Below are 14,482 nucleotides of genomic sequence, written 5' to 3'. Positions count from 1 at the left end.
GAACTATCTCATATTAATAGTATGTTGCTTATGAATCATTACTATTGAAGTGTATTTACGAAAAGTTAATTTGGGACATAATCAAAAATACTTTAAGGTAGATTACAATGCAAGTTTTTTTATTAACATGGCTAATATGAGTTACATTGTGTCTGCATAAGTCAATTTGATATAGTGTGAAACTATTACAGAATTTTTGTAAGTACATAAAACTGGCTAACCACAAACTTTGAAAATGCCATCAATACTTACAATACTTTAAACACTGAAAACCCTAAGGGTGTCTGCTAGCTGGCACGGGTGCACAGAGCAGGCATACATATACAGGTGCCATTGCCAATACAATTTGTTAACCCGCTCACCTGCTCTGTGCAACTGTGCCAGCAAGTAGAATATATTTTACAAATAATGGATGCTTGTCTTGTGGTGCATAATAGAATATGCTAGTAAGTTATTAAATCCTGGCTGGGAAAAATGAGTAGACAATGCTTGACTTGACTTGTTTTGCTGAAAACTTATCATATTCTTATTCTCATTTGACCTGACAACCTGTCTGGCCTAGTGGGTAGTGACCCTGCCTAGGAAGGTGATGGTACTGGGTTTGAATCCGGGTAAGGGCATTTATTTTTGTGACAAGCACAGATATTTTTTCCTGAGTCATGGGTGTTTTCTGTGTTTAAATATTATATTTATCATTGTCAGAGTACCCACACATGCCTTCTTGATCTTGGGGCTTAGTCAGTTTGTATAAGAATGTCCAATATTTAAATAAAATAAATATTATAGGACATTATAACACAAATTGACTAAGTCCCACAGTAAGCTCCATAAGGCTTGTGTTGAGGGTACTTAGACAACGATATATATCATATATAAATATTTACAAATACTTAAATACATAGAAAACACCCATGACTCGGGAACAAATATCCATGCTCATCACACGACTAAATGCCCTTACCACGATTTGAACCCGGGACCATCTGCTTCGTAGGCAGGGTCACTACCCACTAGGCCAGACCGGTCGTTGTATTTATTATTATTATTATATATTTTCAAAGTTAGTAAAGCATGAGAATCTTACAAAATATTATAGTTACATCTCTACCCAGAGCAGCCTCTGCAGCCACAGTGCACACACTCCACAATACGGCCTTCTTCCAACTTACTCTTAGGAACTCTGCAAATACAATTTGTCGCAAAATTCGTGTCACGAGTCTGTATACATCTCAAACAGCACAGATTCTCATAACCTGTCTTCTTCCATTTGGCAATCAGGTTAGCGTCTGCAATTTTCTCATCAAGGCAGTACTGATACAGCTCGCGGCTGATGGCCTTTCGTCGGTAGAACAAGTCGTAGATGTAGCGAGATTTCTGGTGATGTATCTTGAATATAGGCCAGAGTGATTCTTGTTTACGCTTTCCTTCGTGAGGCTCTGTTTCGGCTGAAAAATGTATTGATTTCTTATAACCTTTAAATTATATAGTCAGCTAAAATACAAGTTCCTGGAATAATGTGGAATGGTAAAATAAAAATTGTTAAATAAACGAAAGGTATTCATACCTTCGCGCATCTTCTGTTCCAACTCTTCGAGCGTTGGCTCGATAAGCTCCCAGCCCTCTGGGGGCGACTTACGACTTCGGCGAACTTTTGGCATGCTGTTTCTTGTAGTTATCTAAAGCAGAATAAAGATTTGTATAAAACGTTGGAAAACAACACGAAATGATAAAAAGCGTCCCAATGCGATATTTTTGTAACGTCAGTGTCAACTGCTGACAAACGTCATTTTAGTTTAGGGAGCGTTCGGATTATATTCCAATATTATTTCTCATAGTAATGTTCAAAAGTTGACTCCACTTTTGAACGAAATTTTATTATAATAATTATTTTTAACAATTAAACATTTTTAGTTAAGTAATATATATTCTTAATTAATAATAATTTATACTAACATGAAACAGCTTTGCAAAATTTTACCTTTCGCCCCACCAACTACTTCACAAAATGTACATAACCGGAAGTACTCTACTGTCATGGAATGCAAAGAATGTGTGCGTAATAATTTTGAAATGTAATTCTAGACTTTAGAGGACTTTTCAACGTTGTTATTAGTTCAATCCGTAATTTATTTGTATTGTGTAGGTATTCCTGATATTGTTCCTACTTTTATGGACATATAGTTTATTTTGACTAGTCAAAAGAGGTAGGTATATTACTGTTAATAAAGATATTAATTAATTTTATTAGGTACATTTTCTATAACATTCTTGGTATAGCGTCTGGCTACTGATCAATGAAACCATCAATCACGAATCATGATATTAATGTGCACTGGTTGGGTAGATATCAATTTCACCTGCAGTACTGTATTAGTTAGCTCACGTAATTATTGCCTGTGGTCGTTCCCGGGTCGTGGAATTCGATAAAGAATGAGCTCATCATTGTTAACGATTACGAAACAGCTTGATTTACAATTGCGACTCATAATAAAATTATCTTTTAGAATCAATGGACGGACGGTAGTTTCCATACCTAAAAGCAATAAGTTTATGCGATATACTGAAACCATACTGAAACACACCCAAATTGTCAGCAAAAAAAGGCACGAAATTCAAATTTTCTATGGGAAGTATACTCTGCGCCTACATTTTTTTTTTTAATTTATCGACTTTTTCTACCGACAAGGTTTCTGTGTCAGAATACCTATGTATATTGACAATACAATATTTACTAACTTTATTTGGACTTTCTGACTGGTCGCTATCCTATCTATTAGGGTACTAAGGGTACCTAGCTAGTAGGTTTGTAGATAACCAGGTAATTAGAGCTCCATACAAAACTTTGTCGATGGAGCTCTTATGAAATCACTTTGGTCTTGCAAATCGATTAAATGCGTTTTTTTTTCAACATTGTTAGTTTGTTTTGTACGGAAGTAAACGAGCCTAGTACTCCTAAGGGGTGTTACTTTGTGTATTATTAAACATAAATGTATGTAACTATATAGCAACAAACCTCCCAAGCTAAACAAGTCACCACATCGGAAGTTACCTATTCTTAAAAGTAAAAACAAGTCTGCACAAAAATTCTTGAAACATAATGATTCGAAATTAAAAACACATGAATCGATTTTTTTAACTTTCACTTTTGAGTACCTATGTCAGAATGAAAAGCACCTACCGCATTAAAGGTACGTATTTGGTGGAACCTGTGTAGTAAATAGCGTATTTAGGTTGTAAAATAAAAATACACTAACAATTTCGCTTCACTAAAAGTTATTTCTAAGTTTCGTGATCAGATAAAAGGGTCCCGCCTGCCGCACTGCACTCGTAACATCCGTATAAATAATAATGAGAGATATCCATGCTCGATCGATTATAGAATTTTCGAGGTAGGTAATTAAAAACTCGCCGAGTCTGTACGCAATTTACCTGTGGCATGTTTGGTGTGTGAATAACGGGTCCCACCTATCTACATGGAGTGTTCGCTGTCGCGGAGCGCCGTCTCTATCGATCGCAGCCCGCGCGGATGAGTGCGAGCGAGCGAGCGACAGTTTACGTGCCTTGGCGAGGAATGCGGCGCTCGCGCAGCGCAACCTCCGACGACAACAAGCCAGTCTTTTCGCTCGGCCCCGACGGCCATCTAGTGTCCGCTCCTACAGTCAGGAGCTATAATAAACGGCATTTGTCAAACTATGAGTGAAACCTACGTCTCAACAAGTGTTAGTTTATTGTTGATAAGTGTATGATATCGTGACGGTTGTCGGCGAGCTTTGTGGCATGTTTTGTGAAAGTTGACGGAGGTTGTAAAGGAACTTCGGGTGTCTTGCGTAGATATAGGTAAGACGTGTCTGTATTATGTTTGTGTCATGAAATGACGTGAAGCTTGTGAAGGCTTTCCCGGTTCGTGTCTTTCTATCAATACTAACTGGTGAATAGAAACGAGAAACTTAATGGGTATGCCTGGATACGTAGTGCTTTAGTAGGTTAATACGTGTCTTTTATTGTTAAGATACCTACCTACTTATTGTACCTATAGATTTTTACCCGCTGTGCAATGAAAATACAAATAGAGTACATAGCTGTGCCTCGCGTTTACCTTTGTCGTCCTTATTTTCCATTTTTAATGTCAGTCGGATGACCTTTCTTCACTCTGCTTTTGATAGTTTTGGGTACCAATGAAACCCTATGATAAATGCCTATTTAAACTTTTCACGGATATCTACTAAGTCGACATACCTACCTAGGTACAGTCGCCATCAGATTATATCGGACCGGCCAAGACGTTCACAAATATCTGAACACGCCTCTATTATCAAGGCGTTAGAGTGCGTGTTCAGATATTATTGAGCACCTCGCCGCTACGATATATCTGATGGCGACTGTACACTAAAGCGGGTTTTGAGTGTTTTGACTTTGTTCTGAGGTAGGAATAGGAACCTACCGTTCCATAAGTTACACGTCTAGACTAGGTATTATCTACAACAGATTCCATTGATTGCTAAGTATAAGTACCGTCCCTTACCTAAAACGAATCAGTGGAGATCAAAATACCTAATCTTGAACTTAAACAAAACAAACATCGATATTATGTAGATAACCTATACATACGGTTGCCATACTTCCTGTATATATACGGGACGGTCATCGTATTGAAGGCTCGCGTCCCGTAGAATACCTACGGGAATAGTCATAAGCAGCTCTGTTTAACCAGTTAGTTAACCTATTTAACTATCCCATTGTCCCATATCTAGCAACCCTACCTATACAGTTATCTACATAATACATTCACACATTGATTTCGGTTGAATTCTTACGACTTTTGTAGCTAATCTGCCGGGTTTGTTCACGCGCGACTCGCGACAAGACGTGCTAATCGTACTTGAATTTCAAAAACACCTACCTATATTATAAACGAACGTCACTATTCATTATCAATTTGCAATATAAATTAGCGATGACATCAGCATAATGTAAAAAAAACTCTAAAAGCGAATATCATCAAATAAACTCGAACTAAAATTATCTGCATTAACTTTTAAGACATGACCTTCTGCCCTGCCCCCGGCGCTTGTGGCGCTGCCGGATCTGTCGTAAATAAAATCTAGATGTGCAATTTATGTAAATATCCTCCTATATACAGATAACCCACCCTTACTACATTGTAAGTACAGGAACCTGAAATGCTTGCATTGCCTTGGTAGCATGCACGATTTTTTACGCATGGCACGAAGCAATGGCCACGGCAGGATATCATGGAATTAATTTGCGATACCTATGTATACTAGGTAGGAACGAGTTTCGTCTAGGTTTGCTGAACCTATAAATGTCGACCAGGTGTCTATTAATAGTTGTATTTACGGTTAAAGCCACGGTTTTCAGCTTCGTAGTGTGACATTATTCGTTGTGCCTAGGTAACGAAAGACAGTTAAATTAGCCCTCTCCTAGGTAGATAGGTATAATGTTGTAAATACCCTACAATATGGCGGAATCCTATGTTGGAACTACTTGTATCGTTGATATTACCTTCTCTTCCACCTTGTTGCATGTAAGCCAGGGGGTCGAGTAGATCGATTAGAGAGCTGTAGAGATTTATCTGTATTTGGAAAAGTATTAAAGAGAGAGAGAGAGAGAGAGATACCTACTTGGCGTGATTTTTCATCCGCTACTATTGATCCTGATCCTGACGAATTTTCCGCCATTTATTCCTGTTCTCATCAGTATGAACTGGTCTGGTCTGTGCAGCAGTATGATCTGGCGCATCTGCTCTTCTACAATTTTTAAATGTTCGCTAAACATACATGGGGGTAAAATCGATAGCTCTTAAGGTCCTCTCTCATTTGTCTTATTATATATGATCCTCTGCTATAGAGGCGCGTTCTTTTTCTGCGATAGTGATCCATACCTATCTATGAGATCCCTCTAGGTTTGGGTTGCTTGCCTTCAAGACACGGACGTGATTTTTGGATGAATGACTGTCTAGGGAATGTAGGATTTTTAGGGTGATGTGGGAACCCTAGAACCCTACTCTAGGTCTTTATTGGCTCGAAACACGTGAAGCCCAGATTTTCCTCAAGACCTTGAAAGAGGCTCCGGTTAGAAAATAATCGATCATTGATAGATCGTCGCAGCTAATCTGTTGTCTCACGGCCAACAATACAGCCTGAATCCGCTGACGACAGTGTCGACGTCAGGTCACGACTTTCCTATTATCCGTATTTTTAAATCGTGCAAGACTCGTTTTGTTTGTAAAACTGCTTTTGAACCATAATAAAACTAAGAACTCTTTTGCTACATTCTATCTTTAATATCGGCAACTTTGATGAGTGTTATCGAGCGGAGAAAGATCTATGAAACAATACTCATTTTTCACTTTCCTGCTTTTTAGTGACAAGAGCATCCACAACGCAGGTTTCGTCCAAAATACAACAACAACGTCCAAACAGAGATAATCCATAACAAACTTTGTCCTGCTTTTTCACATTGCTTTAGACCCTTGTTGGATATCTGAGTCGACATGAAATGTAAGGCTGTCAACTGTTCTGGACCTTCTTATTTTAACGCTTTCCCGGTTATGCTATTTTGTACTTAAGTTCCGATAAACTCTCTGACAAAGACCAGGATTCGAACTGCTACGTCTAGTGTGGTAGCCTGTCAGCTTAATCGGATGATACATAATCAACCAGCAACTAATGGTAATGACAGCAATGAAAGACTCCAAATACACGACTACCGCCAGTGCCACCTTAAGAACTCCCTCAGATTGTCGGGTCGGGCCTACCCAATAAAAAACCTATTATAATCATAGAATTATTGAAAAATGTTGTAGGATGTCGAGAATAAGTACCTAGTTACCTACGTGTCGAATTTTGAAACGGCTCTACTCAACAAACTGATATGAAGGACTAGTTTTGATAGAAACTATAACGCTAATACTGATTTGGTCACGTCCTTATCTCAATCTCATAGCCAAAGAGGTATAATAAGACGCCGAATATAATATGGCATGATATTATAAGTCGTGTCATGAATAAAAGTACCGCTTGACACAGAAAAAGTATCGGTGTTATTGTTAAGTTTTTGCGTACGCGCACCGGCTTGATGGGGCTTAGAATGACGTCACGCTGAGATCGCCGGTCACACAGAAAACAAAAAACAGTATAGTTTTTGTTTTCTATAGCCGGTCAGGTATTAACACTTTATACGCGTGTGGACAGAATGACTGGTGTGGTGGCTAAACCTGAGGATTCTGTGTAACTAGTCGCATGCGCGAAAAAAGCTGAGGTTATCGGTTTAAATATTTCTCCGAAAAATTGGCATGTCAGACTCAGAATGTTGGACCAGTTGGTCAGACCCAATAAATAACTCACTCCCCCATAAAATGCACAGAACATTCTAATATTTTTGTAATTTTTTTAAGGACAGAGCACACCAGCTGCATGTGCGTAAACGTGCACGTGCCCGTCCGCTAAAATGTTTGAGCCTCGCACGCACACGTCACGCATGTGACGCAAGCGGAGTGCCGTCTCTCCTAAGGATCTCTATATTACAACGCGCATGTGCACTTGCACGTCTGCGCAACATGCCTTCAATGTCTCTTAGAGTATCTTAGTAACTACTTCAATTTTCAAAATTGGTAGCCAGTTACAGAATGACATTTTCTGCAGAAAATGCCTATTCGTCGCATCTGTCATCCCTCTACATTTTTACATTTCGATTAGTGTTTGTCGATATATTATTGTTATCTTGGCAAGCCCCCCGTTATGATGAGCCTAACATGCGCTTCATAGTGATACCTAGTTCTAATCTTGCTAAATTCATAATCTAACGGTGGCGGTGGCCGAGGCGCCCACGTACTTCCGAAGCGCGAAGGCCTACTTTCCTTAACGACTACGTTTAGCGAGGAAACCGCCGTCCGACTCGACTCGCACTTCCTAATACTAATTAGTACTACTTCTACAAAATTTAAATAATTAACAGAACTAATAGGAAGTGTCCATCTGGGCTTGAATGATGTAAGTATTGTACATTGATAAATTAAGCGTGGATAATTCATTACTTTTGTTGCACAATTGAAATAACAACCTTCCAGCGTCGCGTAGGAAGAATACTCAATTGTTATTTTTCCGAATAATGCCGGGAAAGAAACCACCAATACATTGATGGCTGCATTTTGCGAGATGCAAATAGGTGGTCGGTTACGAAATTGTAGTCAATTTGCCAAAGCAATTTAGAATTTCACGGTAAAAAAAGATGGCGTTTATAACCTAAAATAGTTACGCAAAGTGCAGATTTGCTAACGACTTATGGGTTAAACGGCTAAGTAAGGTCTTTTCGATCGGCATCCCGTCGCAGCAGTCGCTAAATCGGCGTGAATGGACGCACGGCATTCCTTTCGACTAGGCTGTCCCTAATGTACGGAATGCAGCCCAAAAGGTGGCGCAACCGCTTACCTAACCCAGAAGGAAGTCAGCTTGACAGCAAGACTTCTGGGGAGATTAGAAAGCTAGACGTATATCGAACCTTACATATGCTGACATAAGAATTGAGTATGGCTGTCTGTTATACCCATAAAGGTTATAATTTTATCATCACTCATTGACAGTTACGGAACATGGTTATAAATTAATAAAAATAATTGTACTTAAAGTTGCTATTTTATTACATGCATTATCGTAAAATATTTAAACGTGCATATAACTTGATAAAATACTGTATACACACTGAATGGAAACGCTGATAGAAAAATTTAGAACGCTGCCACGCCACTTTAAAAAGCATAATTTAAATATAAAGGCGTTTAATATGTATTAGCAATCATTCGAGTATTTAAATTTAGACGAGTAGGACTTTCTTGGTATTGGATTGAGCGGAACCGGTCGGCGTTGGCATTTCATCTCGCAGTCGAGTGACGACATTTGGATGCGAATCTGCTGAGTGTAGATACAATGTCACTAGTACCTTTATACCTACCTACATGTTGCCAACATCTTGGCGCTTTCCCGATTACAATCTAACTATCAACAAGCATTGAGTAAACAAATTCATTCTTGCTGTTCTTTAAACTTTAAATGAAACTGGCATACATTACCTATAATACATACGTATAAATAATTTTCAAAGTTTTCAATTGAGAATGTTTATTGAGCCCCCAAATTAGGCCGATTGATAATAGTGGTAGATCATCATGATCATTATCGATCTACATACATACAGTTAATAACAACTACTTAACTATTAATATTTTTGTGATTCTTAAATCTAAGCTAATATGAACTGTTATATATTCTTTAAATAATTTCACATTAATATTGTACAAACCATTGTTGGCAAAACGCTAAAACGCAACTTGCAAGTACATCAAACAATAGTTCCTTTGCAGATTAGACACGGCTAAAACACCTTTAGCATTCAGAATGTGTCCTATTTGAAGGCACGTTGCAGCCCTTCCGTTCGTGTGGCTCAAGGCTAGTTGGAGCCGTTTCTACAATATTAGGTCTAGCTTGTGGTATAACAGGAACTTGGTAACTGTTATATTTGGGAAATATAAGCTAGAATATATAATACACAACAGCTTACAGGATCATCTATTTATTCATTGACATATATCATTATTTGAAATGACGTAAGACCAAACGGTACTTCTAAATAGTCCTGCGGCCGTAGGTCGCATACACTATAGTTCCTCCACCATAGTCATCAAAATAATTAGGTAATAATTAAACGCAGCTATCTACTCCTTATAACTAACAACCTTATCGAGTCGACACTTACGAACTGGGCGAGGCTCGGGCGGTACTGGGGTGTCTGAAACCGAATATGTCTGTGGCACGTTTTCTGAAGGCGCGATAGCGGACGAGGTTACCGGCGAAGGCAAAGCCGGCGGTGATGTGGCCACTGATGCCGAGGTGGTGGGTGGCGCGTCCGCCGACAGCGCGGCTGGCGCTGGCGTGATTGCCGTCGGTGTGGTGTATGCGGCTGGTGCCGGGCTGAGTGAGACTGGTAAGTCAGTCGCTAAAGGCGTTAGAGGGATCCCGGACTGAAGCGGTCCCGTGCGGGTACGATCCAGTAAGGGAAAAGTCATAGATCTACTTGTAGAGGCGACACAATCAGAATCTGAGCGGGTTGCGGGTTGCGTGGAACTCCCTACATATCTCCTCAGCTGGTCGACGTGCCTATGAATGTGCTTGCCGGTTGTTCTATCTGATACTGTATAATTTCTTGGTCCAGTGGAGCTAATTACCTTACCCGGTAACCACTTTTCTCCCTTTAGGTATTGGCGAAACCATACATCTTGACCTACAGAGAAGGTCCTAACCCCTGCCCTCTCACTATTAGGCGAACTGTCTGGGACGCCCAAGTCTTGGTCGGGTTTAAGGGCATCCAACTTGGTACGGAGGTGTTTTTTTTGCAAAATTGCGGCAGGAGTTTCTCCAGTAGTGGCATGGTTAGTATTCCTATAATGTTTTAGGAAGGTATGCAAAGCTATTTCAACGTCTTTTGATTCTGTCAAAGCCTTTTTAATTACCCTTTTTAAGGTTTTTACAGCATTCTCAGCGGCCCCATTAGACGCAGGATGGTACGGTGGTGTAAACATATGCTCGATACGCTCATTCTTGATAAAATCATCAAACTCGCTACTGGTAAAGGGAGGGCCGTTGTCGGTCACGACTTGTCTTGGGTTCCCAAACCTGCTAAACAGTTCACTAAGCCTATTGATGGTAAATTTGGCTGCCGTGCTTGGAACCGGAAATACCTCTAGCCACTTGGATGTCGCATCAACGGCCACCAAATACGTTTTCCCCGCTATAGGGCCCATGAAATCTAAATGAAGCCTGGACCAAGCTTGCGCAGGGCACCCCCAAGAGCGTGGAGTAGCGCGAGGAGGATCATCCGCGTGAGCCGCGCACACTGTACAAGCGAGGCACTTACGCTCCAAAGCCTCATCGATTCCGGGCCACCACACGTAACTTCGTGCTAGAGCTTTCGACTTTACTACGCCCATGTGTGGTTCGTGGATAAGATCTAAAATTTGTTTGCGACATCCCTCCGGCACGACTAATCTATGGCCCCACATTACACAACCTAATTCCTCATACAATTCAGATTTCCGGTTAAAGTATGGCTTCATCGCTAAGATCTCACACGTCTCTGGCCAGCCATCGCGGATAAAAGACAGCAACCTCTGCAAGATGTTGTCTTCTGCTGTAAGCCGCTTTAACTCGCTGTAGTCTAATAAGAGCGCATCTTGCACAAAATGTAAGTATGTTTGTTCTGGAACTACTTCAGCCGCGCTAGCTTGAGTGTCCGCACCGGGTGGTAACCTTGACAACCCGTCAGCACAGTTTTCGTTCGTTTTGATATACTCTATCTCATAGTCATAGGCTGACAAAATTACTGCCCAGCGCTGCATCCTGCTCGCAGTCATAGTCGGGATCCCGGCGTTAGGCCCAAAAATGGAAACAAGGGGCTTGTGATCGGTACGTAAGACAAATTTCCTGCCATATAGGTACTGATGGAATTTTTTCATGCAGTATATAATCGCCAAAGCCTCCCGATGGATCTGCGAATAGTTTTTTTCAGCCGATGTGAGCGAGCGTGATGCGTACACCACGGGGCGCTCTCCGGTGGGCCCAGGCTGCGCTAGTACTCCGCCTACGCCACGAGCGCTAGCGTCACATGTCACTATCAGAGTCTTTTTAGGGTCGTAGTGGGCTAGAACATTTGTGCTGGTGAGAGCCTTTTTGACTTCTGAAAATGAACACTCACATTCTTTATTCCAAACCCACTCGACTCCCTTGCGAAGCAAATTATTTAGCGGAACTAGCAGGCAACTAAAATTTCTCACGAACTTTGCAAAGAAATTGACCATTCCCAAAAAGGACCGTAACTCACTTACGTTTGTCGGTCGTTGAATTTTCATAATGGCCTCTATTTTAGTTTTATCCGCCTTAATTCCATTTTTAGAAACTATATAACCTAAATATGAAACTTCATCTGCTAAAAAGACACATTTACTTTTCTTTAGTTTTAAACCATTCTCCACCAAACGTTTAAAAACCGCGTTAAGTGCAAATACGTGTTCCGACTTGTTTTTCCCGCCTATAATTACGTCATCAAGAAAGACTTGCACATTAGGGATGTCACAAAATAAATTTGTCATGATACGCTGGAAAATACCTACGCTAGATGACAGGCCAAAAACTAGTCGGTTGTATTTAAATAGACCTCTGTGGGTATTAATCACAGTGAACATTTTCGTCTCGTCTAATTCTATCTGATTATATGCTTGAGAAAGATCTATTTTGGAAAAATATTGAGCACCGTTTAACCCGACAAGCACATCCTCTATCCTAGGAAGGGGGTAGCGGTCTACCAACAATACAGGATTTAACGTTGCCTTATAATCCGCACAGATTCTAAGTGTACCGTCAGCCTTGTTGACCGGCACCAGCGGCGATGCCCACTCGGAGCAGTCGACGGGCTCGATAATGTTCTCCCGCAGCATGGCGTCGAGCTCCGCATCGACCCGCTCTCGCAGCGCATAGGGCATGGGCCGCGCGCGCCGAAACACCGGAGTCGCGCCCTCGCGCACGAGTAGTGTCGCCTTGCCACCCAAGTACCGCCCCAGTCCGCCGCTAAACACTTCACTGTACCTGTCAAGTAAATTACAAATGTCTTCATCAATTTGGATTTGACAGTTATGAATGTCAAGGTCTACGCTAAAATCTGGCAATTTTATTTTTAATTCCGTTAGCCACTGCCTTCCTATTAAGGATGTAGTACCATCTTCGATGACAAAAAGTTCTAGCTTCTTCTCCCGGTCCAAATACCGTACTGTGGGTCTAACGATACCCATAGGCTTCACTTTAGAGCCATTGTAAAATCGAAGAACAGTACTATCCCTTTCTATTGGGAGATGCGAGAACTTTTTGTTATATGTTGCTCTGCTAACGCACGCGATAGCAGTGCCCGTGTCGATTTCCATTTTAATAATCTTATTGTCAATTGATATTGGTAAACATACCGGTGGATACTTATCTAAGCCGAGGTGGTTCAAACGCTCCTCGAATTCGTCTTCATCTGAGCCGCTATCGACTTCGCCGAAATTGAACCCCTTCTTCTTTTGAGTGCGCCCATGTCGACAACCCGAGCTGCAGCTCTCCGCGCCAGGCGCGCTGTACTCAGGGCACACACGTCGAAGGTGACCTGTGCGCTGACACTTGCTACACACAAAGTCTCTAAAGCGACAGGTGCCGTAGCCGTGGTTGCGCGCTCCACAAGCCGCGCAGTTGTCCGCCCGCACCTTCTCCGCCGCCGCGCCGGCTGCGCGAGCCTGCCCGCTCGCGCGCGCCCGCTGCCCGCGTTCTGCGGCCGCCTCCAGCGCATGCACCGCGCCCGCCGCCGCTGTCGTCGATCCTTCCACTGCTGCTGCGTCTTTTTCTGCCGCCTCCAGCGAACACGCCAATTTCACCGCTTCAACGAACGTGATGGTGTCATCTTCCGCAAAGAGACGTTGCCTTATGACGTCATTACGTAAGCCGCATATGAATTGGTCGCGTAGATTGTCGCTTAGGCTTTCGCCGAACTCGCAATGTCGTGACATCTTCTTTAATTCCGCCACGTATGAAGTGACATCTTCGTTGATCCCCTGGCGTTTCTGTCGGAATCGGTATCTCTCGGCTAATGCGGACGGCTTCGGCTGAAGATGTTGTCGCATAAGCTCAACTACCTGCGAGTAAGTTAGCGTAGAAGGTTTCTTCGGGCTGGCTAAATTTACGAGCAGCTCGTAGGCTTCGTCTCCCATCGTAGCAATTAGGGTGGGGAGTCGCCTGTCTTCCGCAATATCGTTAACTAGAAAATACATCTCAAGCCTGTCCACGAATGATGCCCATTGACCGTTTCGGACATCGAATTCTTTTAATTTTCCGACCGACATTGTTTGGCCTGTGTCACGCGTACTTACTTTAGAAATTATATTCCGTGTATTTGTCTTTATTTACTCGTCGCCACTGTTATATTTGGGAAATATAAGCTAGAATATATAATACACAACAGCTTACAGGATCGTCTATTTATTCATTGACATATATCATTATTTGAAATGACGTAAGACCAAACGGTACTTCTAAATAGTCCTGCGGCCGTAGGTCGCATACACTATAGTAACTAACGCCTTTCAGGACAAATTACTGTATACAATAGCTTCAAACAAATTCAGAGTTCTTGATGTTGAGCGACTTGAGCCTGATTTACAGTATTTACACGCACTCAGCACATATTAATTACAAACTAGAAACTAATGTTGCACTTGCAATAAAGTAGTTTATTGTCAAAATGGCTCGACCAGCTATCATTTCAGTCATGCATTCCATACTCTCTAATACTTTGCTACTAATTAATTAGTAAATTTAAAAAAATGTAAACCCCAATCCGATGCGTGTTTTGGCACGTCTACTTTTGGCTGACCGGATTGGTAACACGT

At 41.5% G+C, this 14,482-nt stretch overlaps 2 protein-coding genes across 5 annotated transcripts in view; one reads left to right on the top strand and one right to left on the bottom strand.

Moving 5' to 3' along the window:
* Positions 1-97: 97 nt before the first annotated feature.
* Positions 98-14,482, bottom strand: part of LOC133521898 (protein BUD31 homolog) — a 39,016-nt gene continuing 24,631 nt past the window's right edge. The window contains exons 1-3 of one of the 3 annotated variants that reach the window (XM_061857015.1): positions 3,430-3,453; positions 1,565-1,676; positions 98-1,445 (exon numbers count right to left, since the gene is read on the bottom strand). In XM_061857015.1, the coding sequence (XP_061712999.1) occupies positions 1,105-1,445; positions 1,565-1,676; positions 3,430-3,438 (462 nt within the window). In that variant the 5' untranslated portion in view covers positions 3,439-3,453 and the 3' untranslated portion in view covers positions 98-1,104. Of the gene's footprint in view, positions 1,446-1,564; positions 1,677-3,178; positions 3,311-3,429; positions 3,454-14,482 lie in introns of those variants that run through there. The other 2 variants (XM_061857018.1, XM_061857016.1) reach the window with 2 other exon arrangements.
* The window catches only part of LOC133521882 (unconventional myosin-XV), a 153,028-nt gene continuing 142,191 nt past the window's right edge, over positions 3,646-14,482 (top strand). For both annotated transcript variants that reach the window (XM_061856993.1, XM_061856991.1), the window contains exon 1: positions 3,646-3,837. The gene's annotated coding sequence lies outside the window, so the exon portion shown is untranslated. The remainder of the gene's footprint in view (positions 3,838-14,482) is intronic.

The sequence above is a fragment of the Cydia pomonella genome, chromosome 10 (genome assembly GCF_033807575.1).
Source record: "Cydia pomonella isolate Wapato2018A chromosome 10, ilCydPomo1, whole genome shotgun sequence".
NCBI lineage: Eukaryota > Metazoa > Arthropoda > Insecta > Lepidoptera > Tortricidae > Cydia > Cydia pomonella.
This window is presented reverse-complemented; position numbering and strand designations above follow the sequence as displayed.